The sequence below is a fragment of the Podarcis erhardii genome (genome assembly GCF_964252035.2).
Source record: "Podarcis erhardii genome assembly, chromosome: 7".
NCBI classification, from domain to species: Eukaryota; Metazoa; Chordata; class Lepidosauria; order Squamata; family Lacertidae; genus Podarcis; species Podarcis erhardii.
Genome location: NC_138511.1, coordinates 84,884,918 through 84,912,702, shown reverse-complemented (window position 1 = coordinate 84,912,702; position 27,785 = coordinate 84,884,918). Strand labels below are relative to the sequence as shown.

The 27,785-nt window shown below is 49.0% G+C and overlaps 1 protein-coding gene across 4 annotated transcripts in view; it reads left to right on the top strand.

The window, feature by feature from the left end:
- The window catches only part of NPAS1 (neuronal PAS domain protein 1), a 101,916-nt gene that overhangs the window by 59,933 nt on the left and 14,198 nt on the right, over window positions 1-27,785 (top strand). For all 4 annotated transcript variants that reach the window (XM_081868833.1, XM_081868834.1, XM_081868835.1 and 1 more), the window contains 3 exons: window positions 9,509-9,598; window positions 19,613-19,787; window positions 27,176-27,288. In XM_081868833.1, coding sequence (XP_081724959.1) covers window positions 9,509-9,598; window positions 19,613-19,787; window positions 27,176-27,288 — 378 coding nt within the window. The remainder of the gene's footprint in view (window positions 1-9,508; window positions 9,599-19,612; window positions 19,788-27,175; window positions 27,289-27,785) is intronic.

The window sequence follows — 27,785 nt, the reverse complement described above, 5'->3', positions numbered from 1 at the left end:
GTCTCCTTCAGCTCTCACTGTCAAAAAGCTCCTCCTGATGTTTAGTTGGAATCTCCTTTCTTGTAACTTGAAGCCATGGGTTCGAGTTCTACCCTCCAGAAGAGCAGAAAACAAGGAGATATTTGAAGATGGCTGGCGCCGTGGGTTAAATCACAGAACCTAGGACTTGCTGATCAGAAGGTCGGCGGTTCGAATCCCCGGTATGGGGTGAGCTCCCGTTGCTCGGTCCCAGCTCCTGCCAACCTAGCAGTTCGAAAGCACATCAAAGTGCAAGTAGATAAATAGGTACCGCTCTGGCGGGAAGGTAAACGGCGTTTCCGTGCGCTGCTCTGGTTCGCCAGAAGCAGCTTAGTCATGCTGGCCACATGACTCGGAAGCTGTACGCCGGCTCCCTCGGCCAATAAAGCAAGATGAGTGCCGCAACCCCAGAGTTGGACACGACTGGACCTAACGGTCAGGGGTCCCTTTACCTTTACCTTTACCTTATCACATCTCCTCTCCTTTCCAGGCTAAACATACCCAGGTCCCTCAACCGCTCCTCATAAGGCTTGGTTTCCAGACCTTTGACCATCTTCGTCACCTTCCATTGCACATGCCCCGTATTGTCAATATCCTTCTTATATTGTGGCGTCCAGAACTGGACACAGGAGTCCTGATGGGGTCTGAGCAAGGCAGAATAGAGCAGACAAAGCTACTTGATTACGGGAAAAGACACTGTGGCTCACTTCATCTGAGAGACGCCAACTGTGAAAGCACATCTGACTTATTTTGGGTGTGAAGCAATATTGGGAGTCTGAATTTTGCACCAGGGTAACCCACCCGAGTTGGAATACCCCCTTTCTCCGGGCTCCAAAGATTTTATTAGACGCTGCTGGTTCATCCTCTAGCTTATCCTGGCAATCATACGGACTATAAATTTTACCAAACTTCTGCTTGTTTAAACTTCCTTTCAGAGCGAAACTACATTTCAAAGGCAAATGTGTTGTGCCCTAACAGACTCATCCCCCCCTGTTTATTTTGAATGAGAAGTTTCTTCGGGAACAGGCAATCTAGAGTGGAGAAGCAAAGTGGGGTGCTTAACTTCTTCCTGTGCAAATGGCGATGACTCTCCCTTTCCAGCTTTTTAAATGCATGCTTGTGAGGCTAAATCATCAATCTTTATTATGGTCCAGAGACCCAACAAATCATTACAAAGCAATACACAATTCATGCAGCCTACCTCCAGGTTAAACAAGCATTTTGTTCAGAATATAGGGATTATTTGTTCTTGCAACCACCGGTAAAAACTTTGCCACTGCTAATGTTCTAGCATTTGTCCGGTCTTTCAATAGGAGCCTGACATAGTGAGCCCCTGATTTTCTTTGGAAAGGTACCAGCAAGGGTAGTATCAGTTCAGCCCTGGCTTGCTCATATTTTGCACAATGCAATAAAATATGTTTTATGGAATCGATATCTTGAGGGTAAATAATGTCTTTTGAACCTGGGGGGGGGGGAAGAAGCAGCTGATTTTGAGTTTAGAGCAAAGAAGGTGAGGAAAGGGTTACATCAGCCACTTCCATGCTTCAAATCCGCTTCGCCACCCTACCCTACATCCCCCTGGGACCAGTACACAAGTTGGCATATAACATGTCCTTTGGCCCTGGGAGTGGCGATGGCTTTGGCCACTTTCCAGCCCTGGGCATTGTTGCAGCCGCAGAAGGGGCAGGTTAACATTCATCCCTCCTTACGGGGATTTATCGCCCGGACTTTGCAAAACGAAAGGAGGGCGAACTCAGCGTTGCGCCCCCAAAGTCCTCCCCTTGGAGCTCGCAGAGTCCTTTCTGCCCAACTGCCCTGGGACCGGTTTCGTAAACTGCTTCAAACGTTGCCTTAGGAGAGGACATAATCATCCAGCTTTAAAGGGATTTGGCCAGGGACCCGAAAACTGGGCATTTTTTGGCGTTTGCTAACGTTTGCCATGGCGAGATTCAAAGGGGACGTCTGAGGCTTCCGTCCTGTGTCTCCTTGGGGAGCAGCTTCCTGTTTTCTGGAACAGTTTGGAGTGGGGGGGTGAAAAAGCAAAGGGGAGAAAAAACTTTTGGCTGTGGCTCTTCTCCCCTCCCCCTCTCGGCCTTATTCGGCTCTCCTCCCTGGATGAACCCTGAAGAGGTTGCGCGCTCTCTCTGTCTGGTCTTTGCTCATCACAAATATTCAGGGCTTTCTTGCTCCTTATTTTGCAGAGAGGGTTTGCTGCCTGCTCTCCTCTTTGCCCAGGGAATTTCCAGATGTTCCTGCACTTTTAAACAGCTGCTTCTAGGTGCCTCTTTAGGCGCTGTGCAGATCTTAAATCCACATGGAGGTGCATAAAATTTATGCTCAATTTGGAGAAAGCGGAAAGAAGTTGTCCTCTTCGTCATGGTAAAACACTGCAATCCGGAGTCGGCCAACGAAGCCGAATGCTATAAGCTTCAGGGCAGGCAAAATAAGTTACTGTATTTTTTGCTCTAGAATACTCACTTTTTCCCTCCTAAAAAGTAAGGGGAAATGTGTGTGCGTCTTATGGAGCGAATGCAGGCTGCGCAGCTATCCCAGAAGCCAGAACAGCAAGAGGGATTGCTGCTTTCGCTGCGCAGCGATCCCTCTTGCTGTTCTGGCTTCTGGGATTCAGAATTTTTTTTTTCTTGTTTTCCTCCTCCAAACACTAGGTGCGTCTTGTGGTCTGGTGCATCTTATAGAGCGAAAATTACGGTATTTCTTTGCACGGCGCAGGGTTAATTCGCTCCCCCAAGAGTTAAAGATTGCCACCAACTCTGGGTGGCTTTAAAAGCAAAGTAGACAAATCTAGTTAGGGAGAAATAACATCAACGTTTACATGCACTTTCAAATCTGTTTCTGAAGCCAGAGGTGCCTGTTGGTATGGAAGGTGTACTCTGAGCTTTAAAAGAAAAACACGCCCACAAAAGCTCTGTGTCAAGGTAACCCAAACCCTGACCAGAGAGAGGCTAGGTTCTGTGACCTTGTGGGAACAAAGCATATTTGCAAGGCTTTCTCATTATTTATTTTCATTTATTAAATAGGTGCTCTGCTCTTGGCTCTGTAGATCTCAAGGCTGTTCACAGCATGAAAATGTGAGATTAAAAAGACACACAAAATGCATAATAAAAACAAGAACAAACAAATAAAAGAACTCTCCCAACAAACATTTTTTTTTAAAAAAATAATTTTTATTAACCGACCAATCAAATCAAATCAAATCACATCACATAAATTCCGAATTACAAAGCCGAATTTTAATTTTTTTTGTTGGGGGTACCCATATTTCAAGTTCCGAAGGGGATTCCAATCATCTTCTTGCTGCTGCGTTAATATCCACAAATCTGTCCAAATAATGTTCATAATTCTATCCAGTCCTATCTTGCTGTTCCCACATCTCATCTTATTCATATATTTTTCTTTTTTCTTTGTGATCTCTTCTGATAATCTCCTTAAGCAAGTAAACACCAGTTGTAATCCTGTGTGAATTTTTCCCTTCGTCCAATCACCATATCGAGATGGTTTCCATATATCATCACTTCCATAAATAAAAGCACTCTTTCCATCATTAATCTTCGCAAATCTGCCGCCTTCTTTAGTCCTCTGAGGAGGCTCGCCCGCAATATGAAAACAGAGCCATTCCTCCTCCCAGACGTAAGTCTTTCGACAGAACTTGCCAAAATGGCGACGCTGTTTTTTACTGCGTCATCCCAAAGCTCTTATACTTTCCACGATCTCCTTAAAACATGCTTTTGGTTAGAAATTATCTCCACACAGTCTTAAATCATCAGCTTAGGTCATTTAAGCGGCATTTCTGACTTGTGGGGGGGGGGATTCTTGGTTAATCACATAGAGAAAAGAAAGGAAAATTCCCCCCCATCCAGTCCCGTTGCCGACATACCGAGCCTTGGTGTGTCTTCTCATGATATATTCCTGTTTATCCGACCCATCTTCTTTCTCAGAGATCTCTTCAATTAGCAGTCTTTACTCCCCATTCTTCCTTGAAATATGTGCATTTGCTTCCTCCTAATTGTTTCTTTTGAAGTTGCTGCAGCTAGAGTCGCGAATCAGAGACAGCGTCCAGGAGAGCCGAAGTCCACACAAGGGCTTTCTGCCTAGTGCCCCCACCCCCTCGAGTTCGGGGGTGGTATAGGGCACAGCAGGCAAGGTCAGTCCCCCCCACTTGCTTGGGGGGGCCGGGAGGCTGCATACTCCCATCACAGCCTCTTAATTACCTCGTGTGGGTCGGAGAGATGTTATTGTCGGCCATCTTCCAATGCGCCCCTAGTGCCCCCCCAACAAACACATTTAACAGGATATAGGATGTTAGCCAAAGACCTGGCTGAAGAGGAACATTTTCACCTGGCGCCTAAAGGCATATAATGAAGGCGCCAGGCGAACTCCTCTGGGGAGAGTATTCCACAAACAGGGAGCCACTGCAGAAAAGGTCCAATTTTGGTTTTTAGCAACTGTTATGCGTTATTTTGTCTTGCTCCTGCTAGCGCCAGAGCGTAAGAGGGAGCTCTTCCGAACCAGGCCAGGGACCCTATTCAATCCAGTATCCTGTTCTCACAGTGGCCAACCAAATACCCACATGGGAATCCTTTGAGCTGGAACTCGCTGCACCAGGACTCTCCCGGCTTGTGATTCCCAGCAGCTGGTATCCAGGGCATTTTGCCTCTGGCAGTGGGTGCTGGACGTAGCCTGAGTGGTGGGTAGCTATAGATGGGCAGGAGCTGTTCAGGGTCTTAAGCCCCACCCCCCAGAACACTGAATATCTTATTTGGCAACCCCCTCTGGCTTCTGAGACTGTATAGAACCATCATTCTTTTGCCCTGCCCTTTGTATCAGACAATTCAATTTGTGTTCATTAATCAGCTGGTTAATTAGCAGGTAGTGGCCATCAGACGATTGCAAGGTAGTCTTCCTAACGTTTACTCAGCATGGGGATAAGGTGGAGATAGCAGCCAGGTTTCTGCAACACGCAGTGAGGATTCGCAAACGTCATGGGCTATATGGAACTGGCGGAAATGACTGGCAGAATCCGAGACCAAGGAGAAGAGTTGGCGGAAGGAGATTGGAAGAAATTTAAAGTTTATCTACAGAAACATTGTAAAATTAAGGAATGTTAGAAGGATGTTGGAATGAAGTAATGTGGTTTTAGCAGAAATGATATAAAGGATTAAGTAAAAATGGATTGTTAAATGGTGAAAGAACAGAATGTAAAATTATAGTATATTAAGATAAATCATCAGGATAGAAATAAAGATGGAAAGGATTTGCTGAAATATCTAATTGAATTAGAATACAAAAAAGGGAGGTGTGAGGAGGTCAAGGAAATAAGCAAAGGAAAGAAAGTTATGTAAAGGATTGATTTGTTTTTTTCCCTTTAATTATCTGCATCTTTTTTCTGTTTTTTTCCCCTTTGTTTTTGTATTGTTCTGTATTTTTATTTTTTTATTTTCTGTTTAAATATGTTCTTTATTTTTTTCTTTTTGTAACCTTTAAAATCTTAATAAAAATCTATTGGGGGAAGAAAAGGATTCGCAAACGTCACACAACAGTATTTTTAAAAATACATTTTTATTAATTTTTTAACATATTAATTCCAACATTCATACAACATAACTTCTCATTTTATACAATATTTCTGGACTTCCGTCAACACCTCTGATGATTTTCCGTTCTTTATCACTTGTTATGCATTTCTTAATTTCCTATTACCTTTAATTATCCTTAACTGATAATTCTCCTCATTGTCTTTCTTGCAATATTTCAAATAATTCACCTTACAAAACTTCTTGCAAACCCACTACCGTAATCTGTTCATCACAGTTGCTTTCCAAATAGCCCGTAAATTTACTCCAGTCTTCCAAGAATCTCTGGTCCTGCAGGTTTCGAATCCTTTCTGTTAATTTATCTAATTCTGCATAGTCCATCAATTTCATCCTCCATTCTTCTTTCGTCGGTAATTCTTCTTGCTTCTATGGACGCACAACAGTATTTAAACTGTTAGATGCAGATACTGCTGCATTTTTATTGTACTGAACCTTTTGGAACCTCGTCTATATGCCAGTAAAGGTTTGAGATGGGTTGGTTGACATAGAGTTAGAAGGAACCACAAGAGTCTTCTATTCTAACCTCCTTGGGCAATGCAAGAATCTTTTTGCCCAGCGTGAGGCTTGAACCCACAACCCTGAGAATAAGGGTCTCATGCTATACTGACAACTGCTTTTCTTTCTCTTCCGAGCCTGCCTTCGCTACGACGAGGTTTAGGAAAGCCTTTTTGCTGAAAACGAACCTTAATATTCTTGTTGTTTAGTCTTTTAGTCGTGTCCGACTCTTCGTGACCCCCTGGACCAGAGCACGCCAGACACTCCTGTCTTCCCCTGCCTCCCGCAGTTTGGTCAAACTCATGCTGGTAGCCTCGAGAACACTGTCCAACCATCTCGTCCTCTGTCATCCCCTTCTCCTTGTGCCCTCCATCTTTCCCAACATCAGGGTCTTTTCCAGGGAGTCTTCTCTTCTCATGAGGTGGCCAAAGTATTGGAGCCTCAGCTTCAGGATCTGTCCTTCCAGGGAGCACTCAGGGCTGATTTCCTTCAGAATGGAGAGGTTTGATCTTCTTGCAGTCCATGGGACTCTCAAGAGTCTCCTCCAGCACCATAATTCAAAAGCATCAATTCTTCAGCGATCAGCCTTCTTTGTGGTCCAGCTCTCACCTCCTAATATTCTTAGGAAGTCTTAATTCCAGCACCGCTTTGGGTGACTTTTGGTCCTTTGGTATTGACTTGGATCTAGTCTTGATGTTGCCCAGCCCTTGCAAGCAGCTATTTTGTGGGGTACTTCTTCTGTAGCAAATAGCGTTCCTGGGGTGTTGCCATGCTGCCTGTTTTGGCAGACGCGACAAAGATCCTTGTGGCACCTTAACAACGGGCGCATTTATTGTAGTTTAACAAGCTCCCAAGAATGAGAGTCCACTTCATCACATGCAGATTGGTGTCTGACTTCATCTTTGGGGGGTGAAGCCTGGGAGTCAGGAGTGGGAGAGGGAAATCCACTCAGAAACAGCCCATGACGTCCCTACTAACCTGGTGCTAGAGGAGTCCCTAACGCAATGGTGGAGCACATATCTTGCCTGCAGGAGGTTGCAGATTCAATCCTCATGAAAAGCAATCTGTGGTGGATGCGAAAGTTGTGGAAGAGCCCTGCGCCTGGAGAGTCGCTGCCGGCCAGAGCAGGCCAAGCCTGGCTATATATGGGCCAATGGTTTGTCTCTGTGCAAGGCAACAGCTCACCTTCATAGCCTGCCATTGCCAGGTTTTCTGCACATACAGTGGTGCCCCGCAAGACGAATGCCTCGCAGGACGGAAAACCCGCTAGACGAAAGGGTTTTCCGTTTTGGAGGCGCTTCGCAAAACGAATTTCCCTATGGGCTTGCTTCGCAAGACGAAAATGTCTTGCGAGTTCCTGCGGGGTTTTTTCCCTCCCCCCCCTTTTCCTAAGCCCTAAGCCGCTTATCAGCTGATCCGCTAAAAGCCGCTAAACCGCTAATGGCGCTAATCCGCTAAGCTGTCAATGGGCTTGCTTCGCAAGACGAAAATACCGCTATACGAAGAGCCTCACGGAACGGATTAATTTCGTCTTGCGAGGCACCACTGTACTTTATTTTTCCATGTATAACACGCCCCCTACTTGTTGATCTTTTTTGGGGGGGAGGATTGCCCAGAGAAGGGGGGATGCAGTAAATCACTAACCCAACAGATAGGCACTGACAATCGCTCGCATTGCAGAAGCCAAAAAGCGGCTGCCCGATCTCCAGCAGTGGCTGACAATCGCATGCACAATTGCCGCAGCACCAGCCAATATAAACCAGCCTTTGCCACAGCCACCAATCGCCAGGCAAATTGCCTATGACAATCTGCAGCTCGCGGCAGTCACATGTCCTCCCTACCCACGCTCCGTGTAGAAGACAACCCCCCATTTTTTAACACTATTTTGGAGTAAAAAAAAAACTAGTCTTATACACGGAAAAGTACGGTACGTCTTTAACATGGGCTGCCAGCCAATCTGAAGGTGTTTCCTGTTGTAAATTAATTTATCCCCACCCCCATTTTGCTTACTTGATCTGAACTTAAATATGTTTGCATATTTGCAGTGTTCAAAATTTCCCAGGGCGACAGGTCCGTTTTGCTACTGGTGCGGGTCCAGTTGGGGATGCGTGGAGATTTCTGGGTGCCAGGCTGATCACCACCGTTTAAAAACCTCTGCCTTAGTCCACGTTGTTGTTGTTTAGTCGTTTAGTCATGTCCGACTCTTCGTGACCCCCTGGACCAGAGCACGCCAGGCACTCCTGTCTTCCACTGCCTCCCGCAGTTTGGTCAAACTCATGCTGGTAGCTTCAAGAACACTGTCCAACCATCTCGTCCTCTGTCGTCCCCTTCTCCTTGTGCCCTCCATCTTTCCCAACATCAGAGTCTTTTCCAGGGAGTCTTCTCTTCTCATGAGGTGGCCAAAGTATTGGAGCCTCAGCTTCAGGATCTGTCCTTCCAGTGAGCACTCAGGGCTGATTTCCTTCACACGCCATGGAAATGGAACTGGTATTAAAGTTAATACCAGTTCCATTTCCATGGCGTATATCTCTGGTCCTTGCATACAGGGACAAGTGAATTGTTGTAAGAGCAAGCTGCAGTCAAGCTATGTAGCAGAGATCATAGAATCGTAAAATGGTAGCATTAGAAGGGACCCTGAGAATCATCTAGTCCAAACCCCTTGCAAGTAGACATTCCTTTGTGGCGACCGCAACCTAGGTTTAAGGTGCCATTTGGAGGCTGGCTTATATTGCTGAGTTTCTAACACTGTTTGCATGTTGCAAAATCATCCCTGGAGGAGGAGAGAGCCCCCTCCCCATCTTTAAATTTGAAGCAGATAACAGTTTATATAATTTTTTTAAAAAAAGAAGGAAGGAAGGAAAAAGCCTTCTGCAATTTTTGTTCGCCATCCAGCTTAGAAGCTGGCGAGATCCAGTCTCACCCATGAATTAATCAATGGGCTCCTTTTAAGCTGCAGTTAATATCTGCACTGATCAATCATTTTAAAGCTTGCTACCCTATTTTTAGTGCATTGGGTTGCTACCCTGGATCTGTTTGGGCTCTAAACCAAATTAGGAACTGGATTTACCACGGTTTGATTTGGGGTAGAGTTTCTAGTCCCTATGACGTAATGCCCTGGGAGTTTTGTAGCAAGGTTTTATGCTGTGAACCACGCTGTGATCTTCAGATGAAGGGCAGAATACAAATCCAATAACTAAAATAATAATAATAACTTTGGAATCTTCACTACACCTGGACCAGCTGTGTTGGTGTGACCCATAACTTTCTTTCCACCTTTCCCCCCTCTGCTTGGCAAAAGCACCAGCCTGTATTATTTGGAGTGGGGGGGGGGAACACATCTATATAATATAAATGTTGTTTCTGTGTTCTCTCTCTCTCCACAGTCTCTGGATGGGTTTGTGTTTGCACTGAACCAGGAGGGAAAATTCCTTTACATCTCCGAGACGGTGTCTATTTACCTTGGGCTCTCGCAGGTAGGAGCTGTGTGAGCTGTGTGCTAAAACGTGAATAATACATGCACAGACTGGAAATAAAAGAGGGGGAAAAACCCCACTCATGCGGCCAGATGTATAGCGCATGAGTATTATGCAGCTGGGTGGGGGTTGCGCTGAGAACAGGCAAGATTATTCTCTGCAGCGTCTGCAAGGTGGAGAATCTGCAGGCACCCAAATACTTTGCGGGCGGCAACCAGATACCGTTGGACAGCTGGAATGGGCAGGAATGGTTGCAGCCAACCCATAATTTGCTTACTATGGTATTTTCGAAGCATGCATAGCTGGGAGCTCTTGCAGACTTCTGAGAACCTCTGCTGCCATTTTAATAGGGAGAGAGCGAGAGCGCGCGCGCATGTGTGTAGTCCTCATGAGGACAGTCCTTTTTGCCCATGCATAAAGGAAGTTGACTTGTTTAGCTTAGAAGGTTGAAACCAGACGTGCTCGAGCAGCCTTTGTCAACCTGGTGCCCTCCAGCTGTTTTGGTCGGCAATTCTCATTCGCCCCAGCCAGCACAGTTGCGCTCAAAAACATCTGGTGGCCAGAGATCTAGGACTCCACAAGTGATTCTGGGAGAGTGAACAGGATTGGGCAAGAGCCCCCCAAAATGGACAACAAAACGCTGCTGAAATGTGTACAATGAGTAAGAATGCAACTTTAATCTGACAAAGAAATGCATACATACGAATACAATTTCTAAAATGCAGTGAGATATGATCTCAGCTACCCAGAATGAGGCCTAAAGGCAGGTGCATGGGAAAGTGTGGGATAACGCTTGCTCTGATGTGGCAGCAGTTTAACTCTCCTCTTGCAAAAAAATCAGAATGATTGCTCATTAAATAGCCAGTGTAGCGGATCTCCCTGCAAACCAATCTGGATGAATGCTCAACAAAAAGGGCGGTTTGGAAACTCCCTTAGTTTCACAAGGATGATGATGATGATAATAATAATAATTTATTTCTACCCCGCCCATCTGGCTGGGTTCTGCCAGCCACTCTGGGCGGCTTCCAACAAAGATTAAAAATGCAATAAAACACCAGTCATTAAAAACTTCCCTAAACAGGGCTGCCTTCAGATGTATGTCTGTGATCCCTGTAAGGGACAGCTGCATATTCTTGCCTTGCGGGGGGTTGGACTAGATGGCATTCAGGGTTCCCTTCCAACACTATGGTTCTATGATCTATGAGAGTGTGGTGCATTGGGCCCCCCCCTCTCTTTCTCCCTTAAATTGGGCTGTCTTTGTGTGCTCAAGCTTCAGAGTGCGAGCTTCCAAGTTCCACAGGATGTTTCCTTGGGCCTGGCTGCATGAGAAACTTCTGAGCCGAAGGCTTCGCCTGGCCCCAGCATCACCCTTTGCCTCCTGGTGAGGTGTGCTCTCCCCGTGCTTTTTAGCGTTCTGCATCCCACCTCCCAACAGAGAACATCACTCCCCTTCCTGGCCTGCCGATTTCCAGCCCCCCCCCCATAAACACTTCACAGTCCTTGCCGCATGAATAATTAATCGTGGTAATTATCTCTGCTACAAACGATGCAATTTAAACATGCTTTGTCTGATAATTGATGATCGGCCTTCCTTCTGAGCTGCGATTGATGGTTTGCAGCTAGGAGAGAGGGAGAAGAGAAGAGCGTCGTTGTCCCGTTCCCCCCCCCCCCGCCATATCCCAACACATGCATGTTTTCCAGGAGACCTTGGGGACGAGGAAGTCGGGAGCAAATTGTAAAACCCAGATTCCACAAACCCAGCCTGCATCTTCCTTGCAAAGACCCTGTTAAAGGTGGTTTGCCCTGAGGGAAGGTAAAGGTAAAGGGACCCCTGACCATTAGGTCCAGTTGTGGCCGACTCTGGGGTTGTGGCGCTCATCTCACTTTACTGGCCGAGGGAGCCGGTGTTCAGCTTCCGGGTCATGTGGCCAGCATGACTAAGCCGCTTCTGGCGAACCAGAGCAGTGCACGGAAACGCCATTTACCTTCCTGCTGGAGCGGTACCTATTTATCTACTTGCACTGGTGTGCTTTCGAACTGCTAAGTTGGCAGGAGCAGGGACCAAGCAACGGGAGCTCACCCTGTCGCGGGGATTCGAACCGCTGACCTTCTGGTCGGCAAGTCCTAGGCTCTGTGGTTTAACCCACAGCGCCACCTGTGCCACCCGTGCCCCTATTTGTACCCTCAAAAACATCTGCCTGCCATTGCCGGGACTCCCACTGTTGTCCCAGGTGCCACGCTGCTTGATGAGTGACCTCACAGCAGAAAGCAATTTTTGATTTTTGCATTGTCCCAAATTGCAGGTTTTTTGGGGGGTGGCAAGCTGATTCCACCCAGTGTCATTTAAGCGTTTGTTTAAAGCGTTTTTTGTTCGACCCTTCGGCCAAAAAGGACCCCGCATCTCCCACAGCTTGCAGTCTGAAAATACGTGGCACGAAAGGAAAAGGCGATGAGGAGGGAGGAGGGGAGAAAGCGAACTTGGCTCTTCGAGTTTCAAATCTCTTGTAGCAAGCAGCTGAGAAGGGAACTGTGCTCCCAGGGAGCCGACAGTGAAAGGAGCTGGTTTGTGAGCACAGTCGATGGCGCGGCCCTGCTTCCCTTCTCTAGAGTTGGGACAGAGACGAAAGGTTGCAACCAAGTCTTTGCTCCCCCCCTCTAGCCTCTTGTGAAGGAATCATCCATAAAAGCAGCAGAAGAGCTGCAGATTCGTAAAGTGAATCGTAAAACGACCATGGCCATTTCTCCTGAGAGGCAAGCCCCGTTTCCTGCGCACGAAAGTCGCTCAACGCTCAACATAACACCCCTCAAGCTTTCCCTTTTCTTTTTAAGCTTTCTTATTTTTCATTTTCACCTTGACAACAAGGCAAGAATGTGAAAGCAGGGGGCTGACGACGGGATTTGAATATCAGCAGAGGGGAACGTGCTCCGGCCCCGACCAATCAATAGCGCCAATTTCGCTCCGCGCAGTGCCGAACGAGACCTCTTTTGCCTTTCAACTTTCCATTTCCCCTTAAGCAATTAGAGCTGGATGAAGGGGTAAGGGGAGGCAAGGGACCAGCCCCCCCCCCCAGCGGAGAGCCCTGTTGTTAGGAGGTGTCAGTCGGCTGGCGCCGGGCCCAGGAACAGCATTTGTGCAGCGTGAGTGACAGCTGCCTCATTCCATCAGCACATCTCCCTTTCGGAGGAGGAGAAAGAGGATGCCGGCAACCGATTCCTCTTATTCCCGAGGATTCCAGCTATGCAGGAAGGGAAACTGAGGCAGAGAAGGGGGAGGGCGCCTTGAGTGAAGAAGACCCTAGGGGAAAACTGGCTTGAGTGACACCTGCCTCCCAGAGTTGGCATCTGAACCCAGCTTGTTTGCCACAAATCCAACTCAGGTGCTAGAATTTAGGCGGCAGCATTCCAGCCCCCAGAATCCTTTGCTCTTACCCGCCAGGAACCAAACTCTTCAAAGAAGAGTTTTGAACGGAGGCCAAGAGCTTGCAGCGTCGTTTGGACTTCATGCTGGCTGCAAAACGGTGTGGGCATCTTTTCTCTGGAAAGTGGAGGCAACTGGGTCAGAATCAGGCCTTATCTGCCCCCGTGCAGAGAAGGGTGGCAGAACGAAAGCCCATGTATTCCTGTTTTGGTCCTGGGAATACTCTACTGGGAAGATCTTGAGAGACCCTGCAAGCCAAAACACACCTCCTGATTGTCTGGAATTCAGGATTTGTTCAGTGTGCACGGAATAATTATGGGGAAGCTGTTGTAAATAAGAAATCTTGAGTCTGGTTCATCCCCACCCACTCCTTCTTTCTTCAGGTGGCTTCCTTCCTGTGCTTTCCTTCTCCCCCCCAAAACTCCCCGCAATCTGGTTGGGGTGTGCCTGAGAACAGCTGTGGGGCGGGGGGGGGGCGGGGAGAGACAAGGCTACTGCTCCGCTTTTCAAGCTGATTTTTGCTCCCCGAGGCCCCCACTTACAAACTGGGCACTTTCAACCTGTTCTCTGGCAAAGATTCCAGACTGGAGCAAACCCCGGGCAAGGAGAAGGCAGCCTTTGATATAGCATTAAATTGTGATGGAGAAGACCTTGCCGGAGGCCGTAGGAGAAAGGCAGAGGGGACTGGCGGGGGGGGGGGGTGAGAGGAAAAGAAGACAGGTACTGTGTGTGTGTGTGTGTGTGTGTGTGTGTGTGTGTGTGTAGAAGGAAGGTGACTCTTGCATCCCACTCTAAATTTCATCAGGACTCTACTGGGCAGCTCGTTCTCACACTGGGTCTGGAATGGAGTCAGTTCGCCTGGGTCTCGTGCATCCCCGAATTCTTCTCCTCTCTTCAAACAAGTGCTTCAAATGCACTGGAAACGCCTCTCCGTCATCTCTGTGCCCCCCTTGAATCCCACCCACTCTGTCCCCCCAAATTCCTGCCTTTCTCAGCCTTTACATTTAAAAACAACCAACACCACAGCTTTAAGGCTGAGCCTGGCCACCGTGGACCTTCAGCTCCTTGGGGCTGGCCCAACCGTTAGGTAGTGGGAGGCGGCCGCTTCAGGCAGCAGTTGCCTGGTTGAAGGCGTTGGAGGGAACAGAGTTGTGTGTGGCACAAGGTTCTTTCTGCATCTCTTAAGCTACCCTGCTGTCCTCAGGTGAAGAAGAGGATGCTTGGCAGAGCTGAAGTAAGAGGCATCTCCCAGCCCAGTTGGATTCTGCACACAGAAGAGGGAGTGTGTGTATGATCTGGGCATTTGCCTCTGGCAGCAGAACGTCTTGGGCCAGCCTTGGCCCAGTCCTTTGCTCTCTGGCCCTCAACCCATCAGCTCAGCAAGACAATGCAAGCAGGATGTGATGGTCGGATGCATCGCCTGTTTTCCCCTCCCTTGGCAATCTAATCTATGGTGGTCTTCCTGCTGGGGAGAGGCATCCTTAAGAACATAAGAAGCGCCTCCTGGATCAGGCCAATGAGTCCAGCATCCTGTTCTTGCAGCGGCCAACCAGATACTTCTGGGAAACCCTTCAAGCAGGATTCAAACACAAGATCCCTCTTCCCTCCTGCAACGGTCTTTCAGAACCATTGCCGCCTTCAACCATGGAAGCACCGAGGACCTTCTGGCGGTTCCCTCATTGCAAGAAGTGAGGTTACAGGGAACCAGACAGAGGGCCTTCTCGGTAGTGGCACCCGCCCTGTGGAACGCCCTCCCATCAGATGTGAAGGAAATAAGCAGCTATCTTCTCTTTAAAAGACATCTGAAGGCAGCCCTGTTTAGGGAAGTTTTTAATGTTTAATGCTGTATTGTTTTTAACACTTGATTGGGAGCTGCCCAGAGTGGCTGGGGAAACTCAGCCAGATGGGCGGGATATAAATAATAAATACCGTATTTTTCACTCTATAGGGTGCACCGGCCCATAGGGCGCACCTAGTTTTTGGGGGGGATACAGAAAAAAAAATATTCCCCCCACCCCCAGGAGCAGGGCTGGGGCGGGGGAAGCCCGAGCTTCCCCCGACACCAGCCCCCAGAACAGGCTGCTATCTGCAAGCCTTCGGAGCCCGGCGGGAACTCCCCCGCACTCAGAAGGCTTGCGGATAGTTGCCCGAAGCCCGGAGAGCCCAGCTCTGCGCTCTTCGGGGTTTGGGATGCAGGCTGCTATCCGCAAGCTTTGGGAGCCCGGCAGGAACTCCCGCCGCGCTCCGAAGGCTTGCGGATAGCTTCCTGAAGCCTGGAGAGCGAGAGGGGTTGGTGCGCACCGACCCCTCTCGATCTCCAGGCTTCAGTGAAAGCCTGCATTCGCTCCATAGGACGCACACACATTTCCCCTTCATTTTTGGAGGGGGAAAAGTGCATCCTATAGAGCGAAAAATTACGGTAATAAATTATTATTATTATTATTATTATTATCATCATCATCATCATCATCATCATCATTAGCGGAGCACCCCTGTTGTGGCTAGTAGCCATTGGGGAAGACGGTGCCAGGTGCTGTACAGAATTGAGCAGCCAGGCCAGAGGTGTGTTGCTAACAAGCCCCAGCTCTTTAGAGGTCTTTGACCCTGCAGGAGGTGGCAGCAAATATATTTCCTTTCCTCCGGCCTGCTTTCTGTGTCCCCCCCCCCCACTTACCCGCCACCCTCCCTCCTTCTTCCTCCTCCTTCTTCGCCTCTTTCAGTCAAATTGCCCTTTGCTGGTGCATCTTTAATGAGGAGCAGCTCCTTTCAAATGCACCTGACCCTGCCGATACCTCGGCATTATTATTTATTGATCCCTTTCTCCTGTCCGCTCCCCCTCCCAATTCATTATGATATGGGGAACGTTAACCTGAAGTGCTGACCTTTAGTATTCAAATCAGGCAGTGCGGTTCCCTGGCTGCCTGCATGCTGATGAGGTGCTGTTGGGTCGGCAGGCAGGGTGGCTCGGAGGTCACGGAGGTGGGGGCCTACCTTTTTATTTTATTTTATTCCTGGGGAGAGGGTGGCGGCTAAGAGAGAGGGCTGGGGTTGTGTGCTCCTAGCTGCCTTTGCGGGGGGGGGGGGGCTTTCGGGCAGCAGCCGAATGCAGCTGCTGCCGCTTCTCAATGTTTGCGCAGGGTAGGCCCCTTCTGCTTGCAGATGTGCTGGCGCACTCAGATTCCCCCAAAATCTAGGGCGGAGCCACAAAACAAGGGACATTGCACCGGGCAAGAAGGCTGCAGCTTGATTGCCAAGTGCATTGAGGAATAATAATAATAATAATTTTTATTTACAGTATATCCTGCCCTCCCCAGCCAAAGCCGGGCTCAGAGCGGCTAGCAACAATAAAAGTAATACAGTTCACATAAAATCACAATCAATTAATTAAAATACATTCTAAAATCAATTCAAAATCAAATTAATGGCAACCATTGGGCTAGAGTCCTGTGAGGATTACCAAAGGAGGGTGTCAGGCTGTGTCTTGGCCAAAGGCCTGGTGGAACAGCTCTGTCTTGCAGGCCCTGCAGAAAGATGTCAAGTCCCGCAGGGCCCTAGTCTCTTGGGACAGAGCGTTCCACCAGATCGGGGCCACGGCCAAAAAAGCCCTGGCTCTGGTTGAGGCCAGCCTAACCTCCCTGTGGCCCGGGATTTCCAAGATGTTTTTGTCTGAAGACCGTAAGGTACTTCATGGGACATGCCAGGAGAGGCGGTCCTGTAGGTACAAGGGTCCTAGGCCGTATAGGGCTTTAAAGGTTAAAACCAGCACCTTAAACCTGATCCTGTACTCCACTGGGAGCCAGTGCAGCTGGTATAGCACCGGGTGAATGTGATCCTGCGGCGAGGACCCCGTAAGGAGTCTCGGCGCGGCATTCTGCACCCGCTAGAGTTTCTGGGTCAGTCTCAAGGGCAGCCCCTTGTAGAGTGAGTTACAATGCCTGGACATTGACACCCCCCCCCCAAATGCTGGATCCTTTTTTAAAGGTAGAAAAGCATCTGGTTGGCATGGAGAAGGGCTCATCGCCAGTGGCACCACTGGCAGGCTAAATGATCAGGTAGCGGCAGGTGATGGGAGGAAACTCTTTTCTCTGAGAGCTTGATAGAGCAGCTGCCAGTCTGGCTGGACAGCTCTGGTCTAGACGGGCCAGTGGTCTAATATTGGAGGCAGCGACTTCACAGTGCAACCGAGAGCAGTTACAGGTAGGTAGCCATGTTGGTCTGCTGTAGTCGAAGCAAAACAAAATAAATAAAATTAAATTTAAAAAATCAAAAAAATTCCCCAACCACTTCAAATTTGGTGATTATTTGTTCCTCTACAGCAATGGGCACTAGCATGGCTCCACAGTATGCCAACATCTTCATGGCAGATTTAGAACGTTTCCTAAACTCATGCCCACTCAAACCTCTCTTGTACCTGCGGTACATTGATGATGTTTTTATTATCTGGACACATGGTCAACAGACCCTGGACACTTTCCACCAGACATTCAATGACTTTCACCCCACCATCAACCTAGCAATGAACCAATCTATGCAAGAAATACATTTTTTGGACACTACTATAAAAATACAGGATGGGCGTATAGACACCACCTTATACTGTAAACCAACTGACCAACAAACGTATCTACATGCTTCTAGCTACCATCCCAAACATACCAAACAATCCATTGTATATAGCCAGGCTCTACGTTACAGCCACATCTATTCACTCTAAGGTGCTTGCTACTGGAAGGAATTTTTTTATTTTTATTTTTATTTTTATTTTTTATTTTATTTGATTTGTTTCAACCCAGAGCAGTGAGTCTGCTGACCTCTTTAAAAAGATAAAATAAAGGCAAATGAGATTCTGCAGGAAGAAAATTCTGGGCATGCATGAATGTGTATGCCCCTCCTTCTCATTATTGTTAATGAGTTTTTGCCCCTCCTCTTCTGCATAATTTATTTTTACCGCATTGTATTGCCCTGTTTCTTCTGCTCCCGGGAAGAGGGCAAAGGACTACCAGGAATGTATACCTCTTTAAATATAATACAAATAACTAAGCAGGGCGTTGGAGCCCCACCTTGGCCCCTGAAAACCTTCTTCATCCGCACCTCTGGTTTTTGCTGAGCGTTGCCCACGTACTTTCAAGCCACGAGGACTAGAAACTTGCCTTCTTTACAAAACAAAAAGCGAAAGCTGGGGTTCTCTGGAGGCTGAATCCTAAAGCCAGTGCTGCATTCAATTCTGGATTCCCACGCTCCCCAGAACTGCAGTGCTTCTATGAAAATCCAAGAGGATCTGTTGGAGCGATTTGTGTAAACCTGCTATGTTAACCTTCAGCATTTAAATCAGGGCGGTCCAACTTTTCATATCAAGTGGGCTGCAAGAATACTTCGGCACAGAACATTGCTTTGTTGCGCAGGGGTGGGGAGTGAGGCCAAAATTGAGGGCACCTTTCCCCCTGCCCCAAGGGACATGGGTGGTGCTTTGGGTTAAACCACAGAGCCTAGGACTTGCTGATCAGAGGGTCAGCGGTTCGAATCCCCACGATGGGGTGAGCTCCCATTGCTCGGTCCCAGCTCCTGCCAACCTAGCAGTTCGAAAGCACGTCAGAGTGTAAGTAGATAAATAGGTACCGCTCCGGCGGGAAGGTAAACGGCGTTTCCGTGCGCTGCTGTGGTTCGCCAGAAGCGGCTTAGTCATGCTGGCCATATGACCCGGAAGCTGTACGCCGTCTCCCTCGGCCTATAGAGCGAGATGAGCGCTGCAACCCCAGAGTCGGCCACGACTGGACCTAATGGTCAGGGGTCCCTTTACCTTTACCTTCCCCCTGCCCCAGCCCTTCTCCTGCCTTCCCAAAGCCAGGTAAGCAAGCAAGTGCTCCCCTTTTGAGAAGGAGGCACAAACAACAACAACAACAACAACAACAACATACATACATACATACATACATCCCCAGCCACTCTGGGCGGCTTCCAACAAAATATTAAAATACAGTAGTCTGTTAAACATTAAAAGCTTCCCTGAACAGGGCTGCCTTCAGATGTCGTCTAAAAGTCTGGTAGTTGTTCTTCTCTTTGACATCTGGTGGGAGGGCGTTCCACAGGGCGGGTGCCACTACCGAGAAGGCCCTCTGCCTGGTTCCCTGTAACTTGGCTTCTCACAGCGAGGGAACTGCCAGAAGGCCCTCGGCGCTGGACCTCATTGTCCGGCAGAACGATGGGGGTGGAGATGCACCTTCAGGTATACTGGACCGAGGCCATTTAGGGCTTTAAAGATCTGACTGGGTCCTAAAGCCTCCCTTTTCCCTCCCAGACCTGGCAAAGCAATAACTATATTTTGGGAAGGAGAAGGGAGGACCCTGCCATTGTCCTCACACCTCCTTCCCAAAGCCCAGCGCCATGCTTACCTGGCTGTGCAATGGCAGCACTGAGGGCTGGGGTGGAGGGCTGTCCAATGTTGCCCAGGGCCACTGAAAAAGGCCTCAAGGGCCACACGTTGGACCACCCTGGTGTTGATAAATCTGGGTAAGGAGTAAGAAGGGGGTCAGAATGCTTGGAATCCTGAAAGATCCTGCTCCTGTTCCTGACACAGCCAGGTGTTTCTTGTCTTCCAGGTGGAGCTGACGGGGAGCAGCATCTTCGATTACGTCCACCCTGGAGACCACCCTGAGGTCGCTGAGCAGCTGGGCCTGAAGCCTCCCTCGGAGACGTCTCACTCGACGCGACAGAAAGCGCCCACTCTGGCTACTGCAGCCTCCTCTTCTGGGCTGGCGGAGACCTCTGAATCTGGTATGCCTTCTGGGTAAAACCTTCTGCCTTCTCTTGTGCTTGGATCCTGCTTGCGGGTTTCCCATAACGGGCTTCTGCTTGGCCACTGCAAAAACAGGATGGTGGACTCGACTGGCCGCCGGCCTGACCCAGCAGGTTATTCTTACTTTCTTGCGTGCCCATGCTTCAAGCACACCGGGAAATGGGCGTATTGCAAGCACGGAAGCTGTGTGTGGTTGCTCAGGTCATGGGGAACAGGAACTTGGCACATGCTTAGAGGTACCCTCTCACCTCCAGGGCTAGAACAAAGCCATCTGTTTCAAGGGGGGGGGGGACACCACACATGGCTCCAAGGAACAGCGACAGGGAATTTCGTTTTGACATTTCTGGCTCTCATCAGAGGTTTCTTGGCTGAGAGCCATGATGACTGAAGCCCCTTTAATGTCCAGTGTAAAAGGTAAAGGGACCCCTGACCATTTGGTCCAGTCATGACCGACTCTGGGGTTGTGGCGCTCATCTCGTTTTACTGGCCGAGGGAGCTGGCGTACATCTTCCGGGTCATGTGGCCATCATGACTAAGCCGCTTCTGGCGAACCAGAGCAGCGCACGGAAACGCCGTTTACCTTCCCGCCGGAGCGGTACCTATTTATCTACTTGCACTTTGACGTGCTTTGGAACTGCTAGGTTGGCAGGAGCCAGGACCAAGCAACGGGAGCTCACCCCGTCGCGGGGATTCAAACCGCCGACCTTCTGATCGGCAAGTCCTAGGCCCTGTGGTTTAACCCACAGTGCCACCCACATCCCAGTGCAATGTCCAGTGTAGACCAGCCTTTATAAATTAATTAAAACTTGGTCCCGAACCAGCCTACCTCCACCAGATTTTCTCTATTTGTCAGCTTTCGCAGCCCCCCCACCCAGTCTCCTCCTCTTCCATAATACTGGCTATATAGTATTTCACCTTCATTAGCTCAGCAATCTTTACAACACCCCGGCGAGGTAGACCACCCCTGCAGTCTTGACATTGCAGATTGGGCCACTGAGGTTAAGGACATGCCTATGACCAGGGCCATCTTAAGCATATGCGGCTCTGGGTGCAAAGATCCGCCCAGCGCGCCCCCCCCCCCAGGTTGTACAGGTTGCCGAAGCCTCAGCAGCAACAGAGGAGCCTGAGGCGGCGGTTGCAACAGAGCAAGGCCAGGGCCGGGCGCCTGGGGAGGGGGTGGGCAAACAGAGCCCAGTGCAACAACGGTTGGGCCCGGGGCGGTGGCGACTGAGTGAAGCTAGGTACCTCATGTGAACTGTGTGCGCTGGGTGGGCCTCTCGATGGCCCGCCAATTCCAGGTGCGCAGGAGGACAGAGCCAGCCGGCTGCCTCAGCGTCTCGCTTGCCTGCAGCAGAAGAGCTGTGGCGCTCTGATGGGCTCTGCTCTGCTCGGCAGCAGCTGTCAGCTCTTCCCAATCCCCGGACTCCAAATCTCTGCCCCAGAATGAGAGCCCGACGTCTGGGTGCCCCGCACCCCTAGCACCTATGGGTAAGACGGCCCTGCCTATAACCAAGTGAATTTGTGGCCATGGCAATGGTTGAACCTGGAGTATTCCAGCTCAGGCTCCTGGGATCAAACGTCACCGCATGCAGTTGTGTGGGTTTGCGGCACCCGTGGGTTTTCTCCCAAGGAAAACTCTCGTGGGAAGCTGGAATCGTGAATCTTTCTAGCCTGCAAAGGCAGCCAGGAAGCCTCTTTCGGAACACTCTTGCAGACAGAGGGGAAGAGACCTGGGTGCATAATTGGAGCACAGTGACCCCCGTCTACTCCCTTCCCCCGTGGACGCCTCCAGCTCTAACCACTGGCCAGCATTTCCCTCCCCAGGGAGTTGGTGGGAAATAAATCTTTTGAAGAAAGGGGGGAGGGGAATCCCAGATAGCCGACACGATTAATTTTTAAAGCTACGTGTCTATTTATCTAGTACCAATTTATTTTTGACAGCAAACAGAAACGCCGGCACAGAATCTTCTGAACAGGCCTCTGCTCTTCCAAACAGTGGAGCTCACTCCTTTTCCCCAAATCTGGAAGAGAATCCATGCAAGGGTCATAGCTCAGTGCTAGAGCATCTGCGATTTGTGCAGAAGGCCGTAGGTTCAAACCCCGGTGTCTCTAGGTAGGCCCGGGAGAGATTCCTGCCTGAAACCCTGGAGAGGTTCTGCCGCTCAGTGTTGGACCAAGGGCTGCCAATTCCATGCCCTCCAGGTGTGTTGGACTACAATTCCTAGCATCCCAGCCCATGGGTCATGCTGGCAGCGTCTGATGGGAGTTGTAGTTCAAAAACCTGGAGAGTGCCAGGTTGGGGGAAAGCAAGAGCAGACAACACTGACCTGGGTGAACAAATGACTCTGGCGCAATTCACGCTGTAAATTTAAAATGCTGTGATTCAGCTCTAAGCAGACATGGCTTTCGCCAAAGAAACCTCAGAACTGTTGCCTGTTAAGGCTTAACCCTGTTCCCCCTCCTACAGTTCCCAGATTGTCTTACAATCAATCCCTCCTCCCAGGGAACTCTGGGAATTGTAGTTCTGGGAGAGGAGCAGGGGGGTCTCCTAACAATTCTCAGTGCCCTGAACAAACTACAGCTCCCAGGATTCTCTGGGGGAAGCTGTGACTGCTCAAAGGGGAATTGTAGAGTCACAAAATTGTAGAGGGACCACTAGGATCATCTTTTGCCCAACATGGGGTTCGAACCCACAAGCTGAAGAGTCTCACACTCATGCTTGGACTACTGCAATACGCTCTACGTAGAGCTACCTTTGAAGGTGACCCGGAAACTACAACTAATCCAGAATGCGGCAGCTAGACTGGTGACTGGAAACGGCCGCCGAGACCACATAATACCGTCGAGACCATATAACACCTTGAAAGACCTACACTGGCTCCCAGTACATTTCCAAGCACAATTCAAAGTGTTGGTGCTGACCTTTGAAGCCCTAAACAGCCTCGGCTCAGTATACCAGAAGGAGCGTCTCCACCTCCATCGTTCTGCCCGGATACTGAGGTCCAGCGCCGAGGGCCTTCTGGTGGTTCCCAGGGAACCAGGCAGAGGGCCTTCTCGGTAGTGGCGCCCTCCCTGTGGAACGCCCTCCCACCAGATGTCAAAGAGAAAAATAACTACCAAACGTTTAGACGACATCTGAAGGCAGCCCTGTTTAGGGAAGCTTTTAATGTTTAATAGGTTATTGTATTTTAGTGTTTTGTTGGAAGCCGCCCAGAGTGGCTGGGGAAACCCAGCCAGATGGGCGGGGTATAAATAAATAAATTATTATTATTATTATTATTATTATTATTATTATTATTATTATTATTATTATTATTATACCAGCTGAGCTATCACAGTGCTTTAAAGGTATGGTACGGATGCGGCCTTGGTACAAGGCATCTTTCTCTGTTTCTCCTGTGCTGCTTTGATCCTGTTTCACCCTTGCTTAGCTGCAAGCGCCATTGGGCTGATGGGACGTTGCTGCCCGGGACCAGGCGCCGAGTCTCCAGTAGCTCTCCCTGTTGCTTCTCCGCAAGCTGACCTGGCGGGTCAGAGGCTGCTGCCGGGTGCCCGGTTTGCCCTCTGTCCCCACTCACTTGCACACCTGCGAAGGACACCGAGGGGGAGAGAGAGAGAGGAGCAGAGCATAATCTCGAGTCTCCTCCTTTCTCGTTTGGCATCCGCCTGCTCGGCTTTTATCCAGGGAACTTGTGAAAGATTTATACCGAGCTGGAAAGTAAAAGAGAATACGAGAGCAGCGTTCTGCCCCTGAGTGTGTTCTCATAAGAATGTGGGGGGAGGAAAGGGGGGGGGTCAGATGAGGGGTCTGTCTCATCCAGCAGTCTTGTTCTCAACATGACCTGGCTAGCTAGATTCCTCTAGGACAGCTTTCACCCCAGCCCAGCTCCCCTCCAGCTGTTTTGGACTACAGATCCCATGTGGCTGTGTAACTCTGGGAGCTGCTGGGAATTGTCCAAAACAGCCGAAAGGGCTGACCCTTTTATAAACGTGAGAAGCAGGGATCCCCACAACCGAGAGAAGGAAAACAAAAGGTGTGCTGGTTGCTCAGATAAAACATTTCTTCTAGACCTGATGTCCTACGTAGGGCATTGGAGCTGCAGAATGCTAAAATTAAATATATACTTGGTCAAGGTTCTCTCCCCCCCTCCCAATTAAAAAGCTAAGCCAGGAACCAGCTCCTCATGTGGCAGGCAGTTCCATAGGTTAAATTGTGCTTTGATGGGAGTGGATGGGAGTTGTGGTCCAAAACAGGTTGATGAAGGCTGATCTGTGAGTCCTGATTGCAGCCTCCTGTGGTTTCTTGTTTTGTTACAGTTGGGTTAGGTTAGGGTTCCTTTGTTTACTTCACTACATTTGTATCCCACCTTCTTCCTCCAAGCAGCTGAGGGTGGTATATATAATTCTCCCCCTCCTCATTTAATTCCCACAACAACCTGTTGAGGTAGGCTGGGTGGAGAGGTAGTGACTAGCTGAGCTTAGTGGCTGTGCAATCCACATTTTGGTTTTTATGACCTTCAATAGTTCGATGTAGACAGCATCTTAAAAAGCAGAGACCTCACCTTGCCAACAAAGACCCATATAGTTAAAGCTATGGTTTTCCCAGCAGTGATGTATGGAAAAGAGAGCTGGACCATAAAGAAGGCTGATCACCAAAGAATGGATGCTTTTGAATTCTGGTGCTGGAGGAGACTCTTGAGAGTCCCATGGACTGCAAGAAGATCAAACCTATCCATTCTTAGGGAAATCAGCCCTGAGTGCTCACTGGAAGGACAGATCCTGAAGCTGAGGCTCCAATACTTTGGCCACCTCATGAGAAGAGAAGACTCCCTGGAAAAGACCCTGATGTTGGGAAAGATGGAGGGCACAAGGAGAAGGGGACGACAGAGGACGAGATGGTTGGATAGTGTTCTCGAAGCTACCAGCATGAGTTTGACCAAACTGCGGGAGGCAGTGGAAGACAGGAGTGCCTGGCGTGCTCTGGTCCATGGGGTCACGAAGAGTCGGACACAACTAAACAGCAACAATCTCATGTAGCTCTTGGCCACATCACTGTTTCTCACACAAACTCCAGAGCATCTGTGAAGGAGTTAAGTCGAGCTGGTCCCAACACAGATTCTTCTTGCATCCCTTAATTGCATCCCTACTCTCTGCCTTCGGCCTTCAACCAGTTTCTGATAAGGATCTCTTTCTTACCCAATAACTGCCAAGTTCGCTCAAGAGCCTTTGATGAGCTTTTGGGACGTTCAGATATATAAGATTGTTTCCAGCTAAGTTCTGTTCAAAGTAGACCCGTGAAATAAATCTAGGTTAGTCATGCCCATTGATTCCAGTGGGTATGAGTATGACTAGCATCTCATCCAACCTCTCATGTTTACCAGATCACCCCTGGCCATGTGTTTTTTGAGACACACAAACAATTACAAAAGGCTAGAGTGAGGCAGGAGCGCCCATTGCAGAAACCGTGCTGATTCTTCCTCGACATGACTTGTTCTTCCATGTACTTAAAAATACTAGCTTTAATAATGGTCCCTGTAAATTTACCTAGAAGGAAAAATAAGGTGGTGAGTCTGTAATACCAAATGCCCACCTCATTCCTTAAAAAAATTAAAAACGCTCAGGTTACTTCTTCCAGTCCTCTGGGAAGAAGGAAACTGATTTTTAACGTTGAATATTTATGTTAAAAGATCAGCAGTTTTGCATTTGAGTTCTTTAAGGACTCTTGGGTGGATGCCATCTGGCTCTGACTTCTTGTTAGTTTGTAATTTGTCAATTAGCTCTTAAAGTTCACCCTTTCTCACCTCTATTTGACATAGCTCTGCAAACGCTTCTCTTCACCCCCCCCCCCCCGCACGAAAACAGGGCATCTTCCACGGGGAAGGCCAACGCACAAATACAATTCACCATTCTTCTTCAAAACTCTCCATTCTATGGAAAGTCATCTAAAGATCTTCTGGCTCCCTGGTTTCCTGCTCCTAATGTCTCCAAACTTGGCAAAACTTCTGCTTCTTAAAAGGAAGTCCGCCCACCATTTACGGTGTCCTTGACACGGCTGTTTAACCACGCTGGCATCCTCCTGGACATTTTTGCAGGGTTATTGTATAGGTAAAAGGTAAAGGGACCCCTGACCATTAGGTCCAATCACGGACGACTCTGGGGTTGCGGTGCTCATCTCGCTTTATTGTCGAGGGGGCCGGCATACGGCTTCCGGGTCATGTGGCCAGCATGACTAAGCCACTTCTGGCGAACCAGAGCAGTGCACGGAAACGCCATTTAGCTTCCCGCCAGAGCGGTACCTATTTATCTACTTGCACTTTGACGTGCTTTTGAACTGCTAGCTTAGCAGGAGCAGGGACCGAGCAACGAGAGCTCACCCCGTCGCAGGGATTCAAATCACCGACCTTCAGTACGTTTCCAAGCACAATTCAAAGTGTTGGTGCTGACCTTTAAAGCCCTAAACGGCCTCGGCCAAGTATACCTGAAGGAGCGTTTCCACCCCCATTGTTCCGCCCGGACACTGAGGTCCAGCTCCGAGGGCCTTCTGGCGGTTCCCTCATTGCGAGAAGCAAAGCTACAGGGAACCAGGCAGAGGGCCTTCTCGGTAGTGGCGCCCTCCCTCTGGAATGCCCTCTCACCAGATGTCCAAGAGAAAAACAACTACCTGACATTTAGAAGACATCTGAAGGCAGCCCTGTTTAGGGAAGTTTTTAATGTGTGACATTTTAGTGTATTTTTGGTCTTTGCTGGAAGCTGCCCAGAGTGGCTGGGGAAACCCAGCCAGATGGGCGGGGTACCAATAATAAATTATTATTATTATTGTTGTTGTTGTTGTTGTTTGTTGTTGTCAAGCCCTAGGCTCTGTGGTTTAACCCACAGCGCCATCCACATCCCTCTACTGTATAGGTACTATCACTGCAATCACTGTTCTCAAGCTCTTTCTTCTGCCTGATGTCCAGCTACGGCCTTTCGCTTCCTTCATGGCCGGCGTAATTTTGAAGCAGAATGAAGCCACACCTCTCAGGAGTGGGAGACGATCCCTTGCGAAGGGGGTGGCGTAGTTTAACTCCCTCCCACAAGGGACAGTGATGGCCACCAGCTTAGATGGCTTAAAAAGAGGGTTGGACAAATTCATGGCTAGTCGCCTCGGTAGCTTGGCTCTGCCTCCATGGTTGTTTCTGAACACCAGTTGCTGGAAGCCACAGAAGACAGAGGGCTCTTGTGTTCAAATCCTGCTTTCTGGTTGGCCATTGTGAGGACAGGATGGTGGACTATGTGAGCCATTGGCCTGGTCCAACAGGCTCTGCTTATGTTCTTGGAACAGCTCCTAATATAGAAGGTGTGACCCTTGCCTGTCTCCGTGTTTTAGATCCAGCCAGCTCCCATCCTGCTGAGGGCGACGTTTTGGACCGCTCCTTTTTCATCCGTCTGAAATCCACCCTGACCAAGAGAGGGCTTCACGTGAAAACTTCCGGCTACAAGGTAATATGACACCCACTCCAGCTATGGGTCTTACTTCCTCTTTATTTATTTATTTATTAAAGATTCTGTTGATTTACAAAAGTGTGTGCCGTGTCTCTCTCGTGTATTTTCCCCCCCATGTAACATTTTTACAAATCAGTTTCATTTGTTGAGACATTAGGAAGAAAAGGGGGAAAGAGGTGGAGGGGGGGGGAAGATGGGTGGGGATAGGGTGGCGATGTTCCTATTTTACTTACTGTATGTAGGGTTTGGTGTCAGCGTCGCTTGTACTGGTTCTCTGCTGTTCGCTTGTGTTCCTTTGGTGGTGAGAGAGGTTGGGGTTGGCCTAGGGTGTGGTTGTTCATTTGTGGTTGGCTGTGGTGGTCTTTGTTTTCATGTGTGAGTGGGGTGGGTGGGTGTTTTGGATCAGGTTAGCCATATTGATTTGTATGCTGTTGGTGGATTATTGTCATTGTCTTGTTGGGCTGTGTGTGTGATAAAGGGGAGCCATACCGGGG